Genomic DNA, 19849 nt, shown 5'->3' with positions numbered 1-19849 from the left:
AGAACAAAGAAAAGTGAGGGTTAATGAAGAAAAAATTGGGAAAAAGAGGGTAAGGCAACAGAGAAGTTAGATGGCAAGGTGGCGGCAGAGTAGAGGCAGGTAAAGGATGAGCCGTGTTGAAGGATGGCAAGTGACAATTTGGAAGGAGCACAAATTCACTGTTTGTCTAAAAGATAAAAAAAAGTGACAGTACTTTACTGAGTCTGAAAGACAAGACATTCAGTGTGATCAGAACAGGTATCACTCTAGAGACCGGATAAAAGTAAAAAGAGTCAGTACAAATTAAAAGAACAGCTGCAGGAAATGTACTTTTAAGAATATGGAGTCACTGGAAATAGGAAACTGATGTTGACTGTGATTTGTACAGGTTAGGAAACTGTTGTCACGGTCCTCACAGCGAATGCAGTCCAACCAGGGGCAAGACAAAGACTGTAAGGCGTAAATAGGAAACACAGGCTGTTTCCTATAACCTTTATCAGATAAGTGGGACTTTTAGTAGGAGAGCCTGAATTTTGCTGAAAGGAGATGGTGCAGGAAAGCAAGATGAAAAGGTAAAATCTCAGCCTTGGCTTAAGAAAACATGCCAAAGGAAGGTGGACAGTGGAGAACAAGCTGTAACAAGAACTTGTAAGAGCAAGGCTAACAAGGGAAGAAATAGCACTGAGAAAACTTCCAACACACCATTAATGCACACGGGAGAGGTGGGTGATCAGTCCTCACGTGCAGAGAAGAAGAGGAAACATTGTTAAGGGTGACATTTGACTGCCACAGTGAAAGCAAAGCTGACAGTAACAAGAAGATGAAGAAAAGATAAAAGGTGCTTGGCTAGACTTTTCTTCCCAGAGAAAATCGAGGCTGTACCAAGGCAGATCTGAGTCTCAATTCCCAGAAATATTTTGAGAGAAATTAGCTTGGTTCAGGAAAACTGAAAAAAAAAAGCAGATGTTCAGATTAGACAGAAGTTATAATGGCTGTCAGCAAAAGGTCAGTTATTCTGGTTAAGGCTGTACAGCAGATTAAAGAATATTCTAATTGCAGTTTCCACTTTGATACTTGATTTATTTGCATTTCTTCTCAATAGCCATTTTGTTAACAACATTCAATATCTTTAGAAATCAAAATACATTGCAAATTGCAATACGCATCCAGAAACAAGACAGGGTGCATTTCATCCATTGAAGTGATCAAAATTTTATCAGAAACAGGGCCTTCTTTGGTTAAATAAGAACAGCAGTTCAAACTAGCTGTGCTTAAATCCTGTACATGCATTACATTTGTACAAATTAGCTAAAAGTGAGAACCCAGGTTTAGAACTTTGTCTTCCTTTTTTCAGCAAATATACAGATATAACTAAATGCACCTCTTAAATATTGCAAACCCACAGTTAAAGTTTTAAATAATACCCATTGCACAACAAGCTTTTTGGGGGAAGCTACAGAAATAACTCAAATACAGAACACGTGGAAATAAATTACACACCAGCTAGTGGAAATGCTTAATAAATTCGTAAGTGCTTACAAGACCTTTTATAAAAAAGTTTATTCTAATAATTAAAGCACAACAAATAAATGGAATTTTTGCTATTTACTTGAACTGATGCAAGATCAGACCCTTTACAGTCTCAACAACAATGATTTTATTATGATATCTCAATAAAACTCTTTGGATTAAAAGCTTTAACAGATACCACTTACCACATGATGACCAATATCACTGGAGACACTTCTCAGTTTAAAGAAAAATTGCAACTAGTATATAGTTAATAACGTAAAGCCCAATTAAGCAAACTACCATCTCCTCCCCTTTTTTTTTGTCTGGGAAATTCCATCCAAAACCTCCAGGTGATATTTTTGATGTATTTCTACAGACTTTCAAGGACTTCTATGGTAGCTATTCCTTGGAGAATGCACTGTGAAATGAGAACAGGTGATTTAAGACAGCATTTCTTCACGAAGCCCCTTTTATCACTTTACATGCCATCACCATTTCATGTTTTGAGGTCCTGTCAAGAACCTTATGGCAGGTCCATATAGAAAAGCTTCTTGATGAATGTGTCAATTTGCAATACAGAAGCTACTCCAATTAATCTAGGCGTGCAAGGAGACAGCCTACAGCAAGTAGGGTACTGTAAATTCAAAACCTTTCTTAGTGCACCCTTACTTCTTAAACAGTTAAAGCTCTAAGGTACATCACTGATACAATCCCTTACTGCATTAAGGCAAGATAGGACCATGTCACAGATTTGCTTAATCTGTGTGTGTGTGTGTGTGTTTAGGGGCGGGGGAGAGAATAGGCAGTTCAGGTTTCTCTGGGAATAGTAGTGAACTGGGATAATGAAACATGTAATTAAAGTTGCACAGAAATGCTAGACCTGTGGAGATTCCCTTGTAAGGGACTAGTACTCTGCCTCTTCGACTCAGTTTTAAAAGTCCCATTAATTCTAATGGATAAAGTATCAAATCCACAGTGGACAAAGATCTCCATGGCAAAATTATATGAATCGAGGAGGATTTCACTTGATGGTATAAATCTGTACAGGATGGGTTGTTTTGCTTCAATACTACACTGTGTGAGATTTGGGGGTAAACTCAAATGGGTAAATGCTGCTCATCTGCTAAGAAAAAATAAAAAAGGGAATGGATTCAGGCAGGACACTTCCTCCTTTTGCGTAATTACCTCTGCAAAAGATCTGCAGTGCTAACAGTCTCTGGCAATGAGACAAGTACAAGAAATGCTTAACAAGCATCTAAACAAAGCTTTTCCCCTACATTTGTCTTTGATTCTTAATGAATATCAGGAATCGTAGTAATGCCTGGAGCCCTGAACTTGCCCAAGGGATAACTGGCCCCTGGTAGTTAAATCAGCACAGTACCCAGCTCCGCTTTGGGAATGACTTCCTCTCTCCATGCCTGAACCAAACTAAGCTCAGCTGCACTTAATTGGCTTCCAGCTGGTCATAGCTCACGCAGCTGCCTCTGAGCTCTGCCTGGGTATTAACCTGTACAAGCTCGGGTCACTCGCCCAGGGATGCAGTCTCCTCCTCAGCCTAGCCATGGTGCAGGCTGGTATCCAGAGCTCAGGGCCCTCCCAGGGATGCTGGAAGACCTTCCCCACAGGCACAGAAACCTCATCTCAATGTGTAACAGGGAGAACAGCCGTATAATTTGCAAACTGTGTAATGACTTGGCTGGTTAGCCATGGGAATTTTCTTACTGTCATACCCTTATGAACTGCAGAATAAGTTTACCAGGAAATGTAGAGAAACGGCTGAAGGTGAACAGAAGACCTTTGAACTCTTTTGGTATTATCACAGGAGATAATGGCTATTCATAGTGCATTTGCAACAAAGTTTGCACTTTCCACACTAGGTAAATGAGGTTTTTCATGGCCTGAAATATCTACCTATTTTTAGGCTTCTTTAAAAAATAAATACATGATCAAGCCCTTTAAAATTTGGTGTGGAAAAAAGAGTTAAAAGACTGGCTCCATCTCTAGATGAGTTAGTGACGGTTTACAAAAATCGGTTGTACAAATGAGTTAAAAATAAAGCATTGGCTGGAGAAAGGATGCAAAAAAATCAGGACTACAGGCTATTAAAAATGCTTTTCTTGTCTCATAACAGGAACAGGCTAGTTGAGAACATTTACTTAAATTCTTCTTATGAGAATGTTTATACTTGTATTAGGATAATCCTTGTGGGACTGATTTGGTTTTGGCCCTTAACACATTTAACCAGCTTTGTGTCAGTGAGAGACAAGTTATACTGGAGCCGTGTTGTTTGAGCTGCTTGCATTTTTTTCTAAAAGAGAGAATTTCTACTCAATTTCCACGCAAAATATCAAATTATCTAATTAGGGAAAAGCACATGTAGAAAATATAAGTTAGCAAATGAGGACAGCCTTAGCAAAATACTTTTTTAAAACTTAAATATCTAAATTTGTAGCTATTAAGTTTCTCTTAGAGTACTTACAAATCAAGGGAGACCAAGCAGCAGTAATACATCCACAATGCATAGAGGGTTCTGAGTAGGCAATTTGCCTTTTCTGTAAATCAGAACATTATATTTAGCACATACTGTAGTTTCCCTGTGGGTGCACAGCAGCGGAAGTCAAAACAAACAGATATAAAGCATTTTTAAGCAGCATTTAAGATGATGTGTTGCCTGTTTGAAGTGACAAGTTTGTACATTGCAGGGTAGGGCTAGTATCCACCTCTCCTTTATAATTTGAGTCTGTGTTGGTTTATTTTCACTCTGCTCGATGTAAGACAGGGCTATTTTGAAGCTTTTTGGGGACAAAAAAAATATCACTGTAAAGTAACCACCCAGCATGAAATTTTACGTGCTTGGGAAGGAAACTCAGAAGATCTCTATCTTGAAGCCCATTCAATCACCCTTTACTTGGAACTGCTTTTATATACTCTTCTACTGCAATGGCAGAAACGTCTCCATACCAGCTCTGAAGCCAGATGTGCTCAATATTCATTTTCATGAAGAACCACTCATAGCTACGAGGCCACTTTCTTACCACTGGGTGCCTGGAAGGACAAAGAGAAATATAAAAAAGAATTGAAAAGATGTGCCAAAGCATATGCATAGTCTGCTTTTTTCTTCAGCCTAGCATGCTCAGCCAGAGTGAAACCTGAGACATGAGAACCACCACCATTCATCTTTTTTGCCTCCCTTGCAGTAAGGTTTATGATCTTCCACACTCCAGTCTGGCAAGAACCGCAATGAAGGCAGCCAGTGAACACCATCTTCCCCCACTGCAGAACCCCATCTCTGAACGCATATGTTGTTTGGTCTCTAAGTAAATGAAAAACAGTTAGAGGAGATTCTCTGGATGTGTGTCAGGGTTGTGCTTGTATCTGTTCAAAGGAAACAGAATTCTGAAAATATTACATCTTTGGTAGCAGTTGTGGTATGGCAGGAGAGCTAATAAAACTGGCTAGCAGGCAGCACACAGCCTCTTTGGGTAGTTGCCTTCTAGACCCTTCTCAACCTGTATTGCTGTCTCATTTCTTGGGCCTGCAATTAGCTTGAAGAGACCTCCCTGCCAGCAGTACTGGGTGCAGACGTCTGGTCCCCAAGCCCCAGTGAGTGAATCTGCAGAGGATGCTGTGGGATGCTCAGCAGTGGTGCACAGGGTGGATACAACAGCTCTAGCTGCCATATTCGTGTGAGCACAGTGGGAAGAAGTGCAAGTGGGGGCAGGGTTGGCCCAGTGCCCCTCTGCCCCTGCTGAGGACCCTGAAGAGGAAACGGTTGGTTTGGCAGCCTTTGGGTAGAGCTGGGGCTTCCCACTGTTTCCTGAGTTGGCCCTTTGCACACCCACAACTCTGTCACTGGGAAGTGGCTCCAGCTGCTGCTGGCATTGGATGATGTGACCCCTGGCAGTCCTCACCATGTCAGTCTGGCTTTTGCATCCTGAAGCCAGAGCAGCCACTGCAGAGGTGCTGGTGGATTCAGGCTTGCATAGGAATCTGTTTCTGTAAAAAAGGCTTGTGTGCCAATATAGCGCCTGTCTGTCCATGGTCCCATTTTTGCTTTTGATGGGACACCCGCTGACAGAATCCCACCCTAACCCCTTCCAGCAGGCCAAAGAGAATATTGCCCCTGGGCTGTTTTGGATCCCAGCTCATCCCAGTTTCCCACCAGGCAGGGTACGCCTGGAAGACCATCCCTGGCAGCCTGTCTGGGAGGTGCAGGCCCCAGCCAAGGTTTGGGCTTTTCATGTCTGTTATTCTGAAGACCCACTGGAGGGCATGGGGGCACACCCTGGGGGTGTGTGTATGTGCCTAGGATGTGCTTGCATCTGTTCAAAGGAGACTCTTGGGTAAGTATTATGGATTTAGTAGCAGTTGTCCTGGTATGTCAGAAGAGGTAATAAAACCTGCACACTCCACCCTGCAAATGGTGTAAACCCAAAGGCAGCAGAGCTCTGCTCTGAGTAGGGGGCTGTGGCTGAAGAGCACTACCTGTCCTAAAGTGGAGAAGAATCATTCAAGGTAACAAATACACCCTGGATTTATGGAATATCTCCTCGGAGCCAGGTGAAATATTTTCATAATCCCCAGATTATAAACCTTGTGCCTTATTGGAGTCTAATACTGACTAATTGCATTTCCATACTTTGTTACCTCAATAGTCAAAAGGAGGTCGCACAGCTCTGCCTGTCATTCCAAGCCACACAGAAACCAATGTGCTTCATGGCCCCAAAGTGAAGATCAGGCTTGTTTCTTCTCAGATTTTCTGTACCAAACGACCACATCCATATATTTGTCTCAAACCTGCGGGTTGCAGTCTACTGAGTGCCTGTTACATACAGACCTGGAAAACATTGCTTGCTTGGCAAATTCCACTTCCTCCGGAGGCACCGTGACCATCTGTCCCGTGAGAGTCAGCCTGGCGCACCTCGGATCCTCTGGATCGATTACATTTTTTCTGTGCACAGAGAAAAATGCTCATGTGTAATAGCTTGGTTTCTTTGATAAGGGCTTTCGGAGAAATATGAACTCCTGCTCACATATAAAAAGCTGAAATATTTTGTCAAGCCTTGCAGGTTTTTTCTACACCCAGCTATAACATTTGGGGGGGCTCCTGAAGGAATACTCACCTGAAACAGATCTCTGCTATAGATATTTGCCTAATCTTAATTTCTGCTCTTAAAAACTGGATTAATATATGCTAGATTGTGAAAAATATGAAAATGGCAGTTTTCCCAGACATATGTACAGACCTGAATTCAGGATTCTGAAAAGAACTACTGAGATGGTTAGCCCGTGCCTATGCCTACAAAATAAGTGTGCATATGTGTATTTGTGCATAAAACATGTCTTTTCCTTGTGACTATCCTAGAAACAAAATCCTTGTTCATTTTTTACCAATTTTTCAACTCTTTTACACCAAAGAGACAAGTAAGATCTATTAAAAATTTTTTCCAACTGCCTTCATCCTTCAGACTGAGACAGGGAAGGTACTTGTTGCTTTCTGGCTCTTTCTATACAGTAATAATAAATAACTCCCATTAGTAGCTGTGGGGCAATTGCTGACTCTTGACATATACAATACGAGGATATAAATCATAAGTAAATTGACCAGTCACAAAAAAAAAAAAAAGCACCGTATAAAATGACTGCAAAAGCCTGATCCTGGCAAGTCCCATTGCCAGCAGCTTGAGACTGCTCAACATCTCATGGGACTGTCTCCCCACCTAAGAACCTGAAAAACCTACATTAGGAAATGAAGACTGCATTTCTTCTTCTCTGTGTTTTAATCTGAAGCAGCAAATCACAGTAAATTACATCTCATCTGTATGTGATTTTATTTAAAGATCTTGGCTTGAGCCCTTTAGCCTTAACTGTGTGCAATCTGCAACGGCTTCTTTTTTTTTTTTTGTTATAATAGGCAATGTAAGTCTATTGGACATCCTCCTGTAGCTAATTTAACACCTGCAGATTCCCCACAGATGGTTATGAAAGACTGTGTAGCTCACTGGATAAAGCATCTGCTTTTATAGATAGGGCCATGAACAGAGATATACAAGGAAGTATAGCGGGCTTATTGATACTCAGCTACGCCCAGTAAGCACTTGGCACCATCTGTAGCCTGAGCTCCAAAAAGCCATTTGTAGTCACATCATCTCTGGGATGTTTTTTCAGCATCCTGTTTGGTCTGGAGCAGCAGTTGTCTGAAGGGGGTGTTCAGCTTAACAACCTCTGGACAAACTTCACTCGTACTCTTTTTCCTCCACCACACTTTCTTCTTAGGAGGAAGGGCGGCTGCCATAGATCAAGCTCAAACTTTCTGTTCACGTCAGTAAATAATGATCTAACTTTCTCTAGTACTTCTTTTGTCTTATTCTGAAGGAATAAATGAATGGTGTTCGGAGTACCTGAAAAATCTGCATTCCCTGCACTGGCACTGGGTTTATTTCTATCTGTATATTCAGAGTACAAACTTGTCTACCTGGTCACCTTGTCATGCTGTAGATCCTCAGTGCTAACCCCTACTGCATGCTGAAGGTGCCATTCCCCATTTGGCTAGCAGTGGCCTAAGAGCATCCTTTCCCCAAGCAGCACAGCTTCACGCCCCAGGGACACCCAGTCTCCAGACATTTCTTTTGTGTAGGCTTTGGGTGTTGTGTGGCTGCTCAGCACCCATGGTCCAACAAGAAGCTCACACACCAAAACACAAAGAAATATAGGCGAATACAGTGTATATAGCTGTAGAGAGAGAAGCTGAATCCCACAGACAAAGGGTGTCAGCCAAGGGCCTGCATGTCCAGCGGCCAGGGCAGCGCAGATTCACGCTCTTGGAACCACTGGCCCTGGATGGCAGAGTCCCAAAGTCCATCTGAAGTGATCTCCTGATCTATTGTTATCTTTTGTGCTTAATACTGAATAGACACCCTCTACATATGTTTATATATTGAACTTGATGATTCTTAAAAATACAGAAGGGAAAATTTCAGTTCAGAAGATTGCTTTAAACTAATAACTGTGTATCTGTGTGTATGAAACCATTTCCTCCACAGCCTAACAGCATCATAAAACAACTGAGGAGCTGGAAAAATCAGGCATATTTGCAAGGGCCTTTCCTGGGTATAGCTCCTAGGTAAGACATGGGTAATAACTTTCAGAGAAATAAGAAAGGATTAATGGATGTCTACATTTCACAGAGTGGATCAAGGCAATAGATCTGGGCATGATCGGGAGCAGTGAGAGATTTTGGTCCAACACCTTCTCAGGTTACAATTCTTTGATCTTTTTGTGCAAGTACACATTTATTCTAAACGCATATTCATTGATTCTGAGTAGGCAACAGACCTATGTTGCTGTGGTTAAGCAGTGAATCCTGCTTGCCTTTGCTGAGACCGTTTTGCCTGACAGAATTAGTGTCAGATGTGACTCTTCCTCAATCTACAGGAAAAACTGCTCTCCACAAAACCCACACATTGTACATTTGTATCGGGAATGGGTTTATTTCTGGTTTTTCCCCTGCTCCTTCTTCCGTTTGAAGTTTTCTCTATGTTCCCGGGAGTCAGGGTGTTACACTGATCAACACACAGAGTACTATTCTTCCCAGTATTCAAAGATATTCTAACCGAATTTTGCACATTGGAATAATGTTCTGGAGGGTCAGTTCATTTTTCTGGGAAATGAGGCAAACAATTTGTTGAGATTATGTTAGATGAAGTTGTGGAAGAGCTGAAAAGGACAATGATACACTGGAGTTCAGGACACTGTGTTATTAATTTGTTGGCTTTGCTTTTAGTGCTGCCTCTTATCATAGGTTTTCTGTTTCAGAATAGAACCTTGTATTCTAATCTTACATTAGCATTTTCTTTATCAAAGGAGCCTTTCATATTCTGAAGTAAATCTGTTTCTGCATCATTTTTGAGACAGTATTTCCCTAATATGTGATTAATTTTATATTTCTTAAAGCATCAAAAATCACTAAACTTACAGCTACAACTTCTAAGTCCATTGTGAACAGATCTTGAATTTTCAGTGGTGCTACCTTTGCAACTAATGTAAATACAGGTTTTGCTTCCTAGGAGTAAAAGGATATAGCCAGGGATATATTTTTATTAAAGATAATAAAGAGATACCAGGGATAAATAGGTATATGTATTAAAATATTCCTTCCTCACATCTGTAGAGGTCTAGTCATGCATTCACTAGTCACTTCTTGCCTTCTGTATAAATAAACACATATTCAGCTCTCAGTCCTTGAGTTCCTTTTATCTTTGTTGGCACAAGAACATTTAGGTGTGGAGGAGCAGTTTTATCGAACATTTGTGGGCTGCTGGCTGGGGACGAGGGGGAGGCAGAGCCAGGCAGAGAGACAGTATGCTGGTGACACTTTCTATCAAGGAAACCTGAGGTGGCTTCTCAGGTACTGTCTTTACCAGAATCAGGTCCTCTGTCTCCCTGGAGAAGATTTCATGAAGGCTATGATAAATATGAACTGAGTGGAAGAGAAAGCAGGGAACTATGGAAGGAGACCAAGCAATAGGGAACACATTTTTTTATGCTTATTTAAAATATATCCACCTTGTTGCAGAAATTGAGGGAAGCCAGATTAAAATGGAAGATTTCATTTATGCATTTTATAAGAACACAGTGCATTAAGAGAGGCCATCTTAATTATTCATCTGATTTGTGAAGAGAGAATTGATTGTCTCTGTTCCTCTGCTTATGGTGACCAAACTAGGTATGCAGAGTTTGGCCCAGTCCAGGCAGTTGTCTCTTCCAAGCACATGAGATGAAAGAATAAGCTGCATTCACTTACAAAGGTGCCAGTTTTACTGAGCCTAAGAATTCTGTGTCCAAGTGAAGTATATTTCCCAACAGAGATACAATGCCACGAAGCATACTGCTGATGAATATGTCCCACTTATTTTACTGTGTGCACTTCTGCACTTTCTGGGTCATGGTTCAAGCGTGGTTCAGAGGAGAGTGCCACCTACTCATTAAATTGTTTACTACACTACCTATCTCTTGGATTTTAATTACAACAACTAGCCAAGTCCAGATGTGATGAACCCACAGTTCAGGCTGATGCAGTTATATTGGCACACAAGGTGATGATGTTGGGACTTTGTTAGGATTCTCTTTCTCAGTTAAGATCTCTGCTTTGACTGACAATGCTCAGTCTCCTGGTTTCTGACCAAAAATATCCCTGAGTATTATGTTCATTTTCAGCCTCTGCAGTCCATTACTGAGGTGAAACAGAACTTGCACAGATCAGCAATAAAGGCAAAATAGGATTTTAGGAGGCACTTGGGAAGAAAAGCCAGGTGTCCCCAGTATGAATCAGCAGGAAGAGGGCAGGAGGGTTCACTAATGCTCCAGGGACGGGGAGGAGGAAGCAGGTGTCTATGGAGAGGAACATCTCTCTTTTTCTTCTTCTCCAGCCTCCTCTTCCCACAGAGGAGCTGCCATCCTTCTCCTCCATCCCCCTGAGGAAACAGGACCTTTCATCCTCCCTGTCAGGATCCATAAATCCTCCCCATCTCCCCCAAACATGGTTCTCCCTACCTGTGAGAAAGCACTGCCTCTACCCTTCTACATCTTGAGCAGAGTGGAAAAGAAGTTAGTAAAGGGCCTTCCCCTATTGCAGAAAAGGAGAGCCAGAGAGCCAAGAAGAAAGTGCCAGAGAACGGTTTTCCTACATTTTTTTTTCTACTTTAGAGCATGCAGTTCATGTAGCATAAAGGCAATTTGGCAATGACTGTCTCCACAGATCCTAACCTACCTATAGCGACAGCAGCAGCCATGCAAAGCCGTGCAATTAGGAGGTGGGGACTAGCTGCTGGAACAGCTCATCCCTGTCGCCTCCCACAGACACAAGGTAGGCAGCCTGTCACCCCGCACAGGGCTCCTCTTCGCCTAGCCCCAAACTGGGCACAAGGTGAAGACTCAGTGTTATTTTCTAGTGTATACATCACAGGATTTTTTGTCCCTTAAAATCTACAGAAATGAAGGCAGGAAATGTTATGTCCTCAGAGAATTATTGTAAAGTGCTTATAATTTTGATTCATAAATGTGATTAATTTTGAAGAGCAAGTTATCCTCCTCATACATTTCATCTGCTCACCACTAACTACCAGAGTCTCTGAAGCCGAAGGAAGGTATTGGTGCTGCTAATCTGCGTGGCATGAACGTCAAACAAAATCTCTGCTGAAAGCAATTTCATAATCTGAAAAGCTGTGGCTGGCCTTCGGCTGGATATAGCTGGGCAGTTTTTCCCTGCCTTGCTCTTGATTTGGACAAGAATGTCTTTATCAGCTGTGTCTGAGAGCCAGCAAAGATAGTTAAAAGACATCTTTGCTTTTGCTCTTGGAAGAGCAGTCTTCGGTTCTGAATCTGAAATCAGGCTTGGGAGCTGAAGAGCATTGGTACAATGGCTATTCTGCATCTAAGTGAGCCTGTATTCCTAGTATACCTGGTTTCTGTTTTAAATAATTTTAAATAAGTCTTCCTAGAAGATAATCCTTCCTAGAATGTTTTAATTAGAATTGTTAAGTGAAGCCAGTCTGCTTGTCTGTCTTCATTGACAATAACAACTCATTTCTTTAGCTGAACCCTATGTTTCAGACAGGAGACTTTTTATATATTTTAACCATAGACAATTCACAGGAAAAAAAAAAAAAATCACAGCATCAACTATTTCTGTAAACAGAGTCAGAAAAACACATATTACTTCACAAGAAAGGGATTTTGGGAAGTTGGTTATTTAAGAATACAGGAAAAAAAATAGTAATTTAGAGCTATATTGTGTGCATTGGGTCACAATGATACTAGGTTTCATATTTGACTTTCTAATTTGGCGTCTTCCTGATTTTTTTAAATACAGATTTTTCAGGAACAGCTACTGACATAATTATTTGCATATGACTAAAAAGAGCCAATATAAATACCAGAACAAGAAATGTGTCTGTGCCACAGAACCAGGAGGTGGATCTCAAAAATTGAGGGATGTCTGGATTCAGCCTTTGTCTTCTGCATGCGTCATTTCTCTTTGTGTGAAGGGGCAGTGCCAAATTTGTTATATTCATCCTTCTGTTAACTGACTCTACAAACCCAGCAGTAGCTGTATGTTGGATGGCCAACTGACATCTCAAACTTGTGTCTGCCACCCCATGGCAGGCTTACCTTCTCTCAGGATTGCCCAGCAATGAAGTTGGCAGTTTATGCACGCTGCCAATCAACCACACAGCAGGGACCCTAATCCACCGAATTACTCTCCTATTCCCATGGCCCGCTGGTATCCAGGAGTGCTGGAGGTGCTCAGTGCTTCCCATCAGCCTTTTCAATGCAGAGTTTAGGAAACCTATGGAGCTAGCTTATATCCACTGAAGGTGTCTGCCTGGTTGTGTCGATCCGCTACCTCGAGCAGTAGATGAACATGGTGGGTAAAATGGCTCTGATGGAGCCACCCCTGATGTAGGTCATAAGCCAGGAAAGGAACCTGCATTCCTCAAAATTATTCACAGTCTACAGTGTGGATTTGAAACACCATCCTCCAAACTAATAGCAAGGGAAAACAAATACATGGACCGACCCCAAAGCTCACTGCTTTTCTTTATTTTTCCTTTGTGTGAAAACCCGTTCATGACAGCCTTGTAACTGCTCCTTCTCTAAGAAAGCTGTAGTTGGTCCCTACGAATGTGCTGAACCTGATGTCAAGGAGGTGACACACTTTTAAAATTAATTGCCTGTTTTCCAGACTGCAGCTGTAATGAGGCAGGTCTAGGAGCTTACTTGGAAAGGGAGATCCTCTGAGCAGCCTGTGTGTTGGGAAAATGCGTTTAGAACAATAGCTGCTCTATTCTTTAATGTCGGTCTTGGTCTTGCTCCCTCTGAAAGCTGTAAGAATGGGATTCAATCTTTTCAGCTTGTCTGTGGCACAGACATGCCAGCTTAGTCTATTTATAGCCCCGAACGGTTTAATTTTTCTTGCCTCTATTATCCATTTATCAGCCTTCCGATAGGATGCAGTATAGTTGCTAATGAATGCTTTCTGTAGCCTGGCCATCAGAGAGCCTTCTCAGAGAAGACAGCCTGTCTCCCCCTGGGAAATGGCAATCTTTGGGTCAGAGATGAGGAATCCATTATAATGTCTTGCAATTAGTGCCTATTCAGATGTGTTGCATCTCTCTTTCTTCCATTATTAAATGTTATTTCTCTTATTAGTTTAGGCTTTTCAGATTTTCTCACTAGCTGATTAAATATTAAGGTTGGAGCACCAAAAAGGCCACTCTGTATTCCTTACTTCCCTGAAAGTGAAAATATTTATTGTCAAGGTTTGGAACTTGAGTCTGTTCTGAAACAAAACAAATGAAATTTACTACTAAATAAATTTAGTATCAAACTGATGTACATGTACACCAGTCACTTGAAATTCATTAGATACAAGAAGACTATTGAAATGTCAGCTGTTTTCTTTGTAAAGGCCAGAGATTTCTTTTATGTGCAATAGGTCAGAAGCATTTTTCAGGAGAGTGCCAAATACTCCAAGGAGTGTTGGCTACAGGCATCGACCAGCTTTCACATTTATTTTAATTCTTGCAACTCAAGAGTAGGTTAATAATGAAAATCTAATAAAATTCCATATGAAAATAAGCTACAAATACATTGCTAGCATACAAGGACATGAACTTTGTCATGCAGAGCATTACTCATTTAGCTATTTCGTATAATTATTTTGAAGCCAAAACAATTAATGATGCTCTTGACGAAGAGAACTTCTGGTATTAAAACCACCTATTAATGACACTTTCTTTTGCAAAAAAAACTTCACAGATATGGTTTTAATACTAGCAGGACCTGTGGTCTCTCAGAGTAAAACGTCTTGTCTCTCATACAGTGTGAGTAAAGAAGAGGAAGAAACCTGCTATAAAAAACCTGAGCTGCCACATAAAGTTCAACACTAAGGATGCTACGGGCTGTTTGCATGGCACAGCCTGGCTATCTTAGCCCAGAAGGGATCCTTGGGCTGCCTGTGGCAGAAGTGGCCAGCTGGTTGTGTTACCAGCAGTGGATTCAGTGCTGGGGATAGGCCACCCCAGGCACTGGCAGCAGGGCCTGGACAGGCTTGTTTTCTTCACTGTCACAGTGCCCACAGAAGCCCCTTCTGGGGAGTAATGGTAGGATGGTGTGAAGGGCTGCTAGTTTAAAATGTAAAAATAATTCACAGGTTGCTGGTTTAAAATGTAAATTCATTTCTGACCCTGGTTACAGGGGGAAGGGAAAGAAGAAAGTTAAAGCCCCAGTGCCCACGTGCTTCCTGGCTGTGAGACAGCCCCAAAGCTTGCTCACATTTTCCTAACTATCATCAAAAACACAAACTGCAGCTCAACAAATGTCCCAGTTCTTCATTCTCCGTATTGCTCGTTCTTTGCATTAATGCCAGCCAACATCTGTTCCAGATGAGAACTCCAGAAATAATGAAAAAACAAACTGAGTGTAAGAACAAAATAAATAATGCAAGGAGCGCTGATCAGACTCTGAATCTGTGTACTCAATTCAGTAGTACACTCAATATTTAGGGTACAGTTACATGCTAAAATGAGGATGTCCTATTTTCCTCCACCTTCTTTCCCCTCTCCTTTGCACTCCTCTGGCTCTCGGGAAGCTGATTCAAGTTACTAACCCAGTAGAAATCTCATCCAGGGAAAAAAAAAAAAAAAAAAAAAAGGAAAAGGTTTCTGCTGGGTTACTGAGCTAAAATAGGCCCACCATATGGTCAGCTGAAGGAAGGGGGTAGGATAGCATGGCCAGGAGCAGCAGCAGCCATGGCAAGAAGGGAAGAAGGACTGGCAGAAAACCTTATTCTCATTGTCAGGTTAATTTTCTTCAGATTTATGTTTCAGCTCAGGGTCAGGCAAAGCCCAGAGCTGATGTCAGGTGGTGATGGGGAACCATGCGACTGGTAGTAGGGAGGGAGAGTAGGTATGTGGCAACTGGTGATTAGCTTGGCCTAAGCTGTTTTAGAAATCCAGGTTTAGCTTCTTGGCCCAGAGAGCTCTTCTCACCAGAGACCGTGGTCTCAGGCTGCAGAGGGGACTACAGAGCTGGGTGGAAGATTTTAGGTTGTCCTGGCTGCAAGACAAACAGCAGCACATTCTGGCACATGGAACAAATGGGTAGTGGTTTGGAAATTATTAATATTTATTAATTGTTAATTACTTAATAAAAATACGGTGAATAAATATTCTTGGAGGGTTGTGACATATATAAATTTCATATTTCTGTAAATCATGCAGCATTTCTCTTTTGTTGGTGAATTAGCACTTCCCAAACAGGTAAATCGGGCAGTGACATTGCTAAAGCATAAAAGGCAAAGGCTTTCAAGAGTGGCTGTTTAAAGTCAGGGATGAAAGGCCACACTTAAGTGCCTAAATGGGTGTGTAGTTTTCAGAAGCGTGCAACACCAGCAGTTATCATCAATGGAAGCTGCTTCGAGTGTTGAGCCTCTGAAAATAGGGCACTGCATAGGTGCTAGGACATAGGACAACATACATTTTTAAGAACTTGGTCTAGATATTCCGCTCCCTATTTGATTGAATGAAAGAAAGTGGGAATAAGCTCTATTAGTCTGTTATGAAAGAGCCAATACATTTTTTATTAAATTATTAATTCAAAATAGAACTATTCTGGTTTGCTCTGGTTCATTCTGGTCAACTGTGTTGACCTTCTCAAGCACTGAAAGATGAATTACCTTAACAAATGTGGAATGGAAGGTTCCTATTAAGTGTATGACGTTGCAGGAGGAAGCCATGATTTCCATTCCTTGGGAATGGGATGTCAGCCTAAAATCAATCATACTGCTTAGGACTAAGAAAGATTTCTTTTTGCCACCATCTAACTCTTAAGAAAACTATATTCTGGAGACAAATACAGACAGGTGTAACAGTAATGTGCTTTATATTTGCCATTCACTGCTTTTTCCAGTGTTGTTCTCAGCTAGAGGGCTTGAGAGGTGGGATGATACGCAAGGCAATTCCTAGCTGGGAAAATCTGGGATCCAGTTCTGAAGATAAACCTCTCCTCCTCCAAAGAGGACCTTGAGTTGGAGTTAAAACTTTCAATGACATTTCTTTCTGAAGCAGCCTGCAATTTCCAGTTCTCTCTCATTGGTATATCCGCTAAGATCTGCTTTGGTAACAGAATCCTGTCTGACACAATTTCAGTGTCGTGTACCTCATCACATAAAGAGGTCTTTAGAAATAACACTTCACACAAGGGTGACCCAGCCAAGTTTGCCACATGTTTGACTGTAAACAAACATATGGCAGAGATATGTCTTTTTCAAGGAGACAAGCATGGAGGGGAAAACTGAATCATCTTCAAGTTTACATACATACATTTTACACATATAAAGCTTCAGTGATCTGGAGTTATTCATTGTACATATGATTAGGAAGAAGTAAACTCACTGCTGTCTCTGGAGAGATGAACCTAGGGATGGCTGTAGATCAGTAAATCTCAGACCTGACTTCCTTTGTGTGGGGGATGGTTGACTGTTTATGATATACAAGATGTCAAAAATTTGCAATGACACCATATTCAATCGTACCCTCTGAAGAGGTGGAAATTAGACTGAGAGGCATAGTCTCGAGCATGTAACTTGTGAACTAAGCCTGAGATCCCTTTATAGACCCCGGAGAGCTAGAGCCCTGTCAAGGCAATCAGCAGGGCCTCCAGAGCAATTCAGCAGAGCTTGGAGTGACAGCTTGCTATGACTTGGATAGCCCTCAAAACTCTGTGGACTTTAATGACTAGATCATGGCCTGTAATAGGATCTTGAACATCTAGCTTTTATGTAGACACCTCCAAGCAGAGATTAAAATTTAGGTATGTTGATGTGCGAGCTAAAAGCCACTCCACCTGTTGATGCTACAACGTACTTCAGTGACACTTGTGCTTTTCTTCACCATACTTTACTGGGGCAACTTATTGCAAGGAGAAGTAACCTAAGGAGAAGCACATAGCTGATGGTAAGAGACCAAAATAAAATCAGGACACTGAAAGTGGGGACCCAGAATTTTGTTCTGAGGACTTTCTCACTGAAGATGGTAGTAGGCAGATAAAACTCTTTTACCTGCAGAAATTTCCATCTGCCTCTGGCAGGGTCAGAGAAGCCACAGGATTCTTCAGGAGATCTGCCACAGTGTTGTCCTTCGGCGTCACATAAAAGAAAGGGATTCCAGTGCTGTTATTGACAGGACCGTCACTGAGAAGTAAACAGTTCCCATAGGGCATACCTTGGATCTGCAAAATCCAAATAAGCAGCTGGTTACATCTTTGCACACAGATGGTTTACAACGTCAGGGATTCCCTCAAGGACTCTAGCAGAGAGGACAGCAACCCCCAATTGCTCCCACTTCCTGTTGTGAGACAGACCTTCTTCTAAATTAGATCTATCATGCTTCTATGAAAACAGATCTCTCCTGTACTTCTTCTTTCTAGACCTGTCCATGACACTATAGAGAACATCTTCTCTTCTACTGAGCTTAAAGGAACTACCAAGTTAAATGTTTTTAAGTGCATTAAAATCAATGCCATGAGCGTCAAGAAATGTTTCCTCTAGAGTGCTGATGCCTTTTCTCAAACCCAAAAGGATATAGAGCCTAATTTAGCCTTGATTCAGCCTGCTTTTTACACTAATTTTGCCTCCTCTTTTGACCTTGATTTGCAATGTGATTACATCAGTTTGCCGGGAGAGAGAGAGAGAGAGAGGAAGGCGTTTTTGCCAGAGTTGTGTTTGAAGTCAAGCTGGACGGCAGCTCAGCTGTGTGGGCAGAAGCCTCAGCTACAGGTGGGGTCTCAACAACCAAGCTAGGCAGAGCAAACCTTCCTCCCGTGTCAGAGGAGGGACATCAAGGAGCCAAGTTTTCAAAAAGTTTTCTCCCATACACTGACCTGCGTACACACAGTGGATACAATGCATGCAAAAATGATCTTGCCCAGCAGTGACACAGATTAATATTCTTCATAATGATTTATACTCCTACCATGTTTTTCATCCCATTATAAATCGCCATGACAGATGCTTAATGAATCACTATTTCTTCATGTCTTCATATATTTCTTTCCTCATGGTCAATTAGATGTTAAATAGTAAAGTTATCAGTCAATACATTAATTCAACGTAACTGGTAAATCCTTTACAGCAAAATCAAATTAAGTATGAATAGTATGCTCAGTCTGTCAGGCATGGTTAATGTTACAGTGGATTCTCAGAAAGAATTGGGATCACAAGCAGCATAATTCAGCGTTCAGAGCAGCAACACCCCCCTCATCAATTCCAGATTTTATTATGAATCAGATTTTTCTATATTAATTCTGTGTTGTAACTAGAGACAGCTAACTGCAGACTGTATTATGGCTGTAATTCCACTGAGGATTTCTGGCAAGACCATAAACCAGAAGAGTTAAGATCATATGATTTAATAGGATTTCTGACAAACTTACGTAGAATTACAGGCCTCTTGTGTGTACGTATATATTTATTTAATGCTTTTTTTTTTAACCTGTTGCTTCGTATTTCACCGTAACATAAACTGCCACTAACTCTGCCACGCTTCCTCAAGATTAATGTGCTTCTATTTTCACACTGTATGTTAATCAATATGAGTACTTCCAAGAAAAAGTTAAAGGTTGTTTGGGTTTTTTTTCTTTTTTTTCCATTAGAGTGGTATCGGATGCTGTATCTCATTCCAGCCATTCGTTTTAAAAGGGAAATATTTTAAAGCTGGAAAAAATAATCACCCCGATTCTCCAGTGCAGCCCAGCCCTTTTGATTAATACTTCTGACAGAAAAACGGTCCTTTAAGCTGGTATAGCTGGCCCGCTGCGGGACGGACAGATTTTGTGGGAGCCCCGCAGGCTTTCCACCTCCTCCTCCGGCTCTCCCCCTCTCTCCTGCTCGGCGGGTGGCAGCCAGAGAGCCCCGGGCGGCGGCGGGGGCCCGGCCCCGCTCACTCCACGGGCGGCGGGGCAGGCAGCGTGGCCAGGAGCGGGCTCCAGGGCGCTGCCGGGAACGGCAAAGCCTCCCTGCGAGCCCGACGCTGTAGCTCTGGTTCTGCCTTAAAGATCTGGCTCCTTCCAGTGCCTCCCCGGTGTGGATTTTTGTTAGCGCGCCTCCCCAGCCGCGCTCCAAACGTGACTTCTCTCCCCCTGAGTGAGTTTTCGACTCTTTCCTCCGCGCCCCGCGTGGGTGCCGCCACGGGCGCTGCCGGCGGCGGCGCAGCCCCACGCGCCGCCCCTCAGCAGGTAACGAGGGCACCGGGGGTGGGGACACCGTACCTTTCCTTGCGCGGCCCGCGTCGCCACGAAG

General features: G+C 42.1%; 1 protein-coding gene across 1 annotated transcript; it reads right to left on the bottom strand.

Moving 5' to 3' along the window:
• Positions 1-1812: 1812 nt before the first annotated feature.
• Positions 1813-19843, bottom strand: CREG2 (cellular repressor of E1A stimulated genes 2). The gene is made up of 5 exons (XM_026845247.1): positions 19819-19843; positions 17612-17781; positions 6329-6442; positions 4453-4536; positions 1813-1909 (listed from the first exon to the last, which is right to left on the bottom strand). The coding sequence occupies exons 2-5, from the start codon at positions 17770-17772 to the stop codon at positions 1891-1893; spliced, it is 378 nt and encodes a 125-aa protein (XP_026701048.1). The 5' UTR covers positions 17773-17781; positions 19819-19843; the 3' UTR covers positions 1813-1890.
• Positions 19844-19849: the final 6 nt, after the last annotated feature.

This window comes from Athene cunicularia (assembly GCF_003259725.1).
Source record: "Athene cunicularia isolate RWA chromosome 1 unlocalized genomic scaffold, athCun1 chr1_part1, whole genome shotgun sequence".
Taxonomy (NCBI): domain Eukaryota; kingdom Metazoa; phylum Chordata; class Aves; order Strigiformes; family Strigidae; genus Athene; species Athene cunicularia.
This window is presented reverse-complemented; position numbering and strand designations above follow the sequence as displayed.

Coding starts and splice junctions, on each gene's coding strand:
- CREG2 (XM_026845247.1), bottom strand. CDS start 17,772: ATGCCCTATGGGAACTGTTTACTTCTCAGTGACGGTCCTGTCAATAAC. Junction 6,443..17,611: donor GCAGATGGAAATTTCTGCAG/GTAAAAGAGTTT, acceptor CTCTGTGCACAG/AAAAAATGTAATCGATCCAG. Junction 4,537..6,328: donor AAGCAAGCAATGTTTTCCAG/GTCTGTATGTAA, acceptor TTGTCCTTCCAG/GCACCCAGTGGTAAGAAAGT.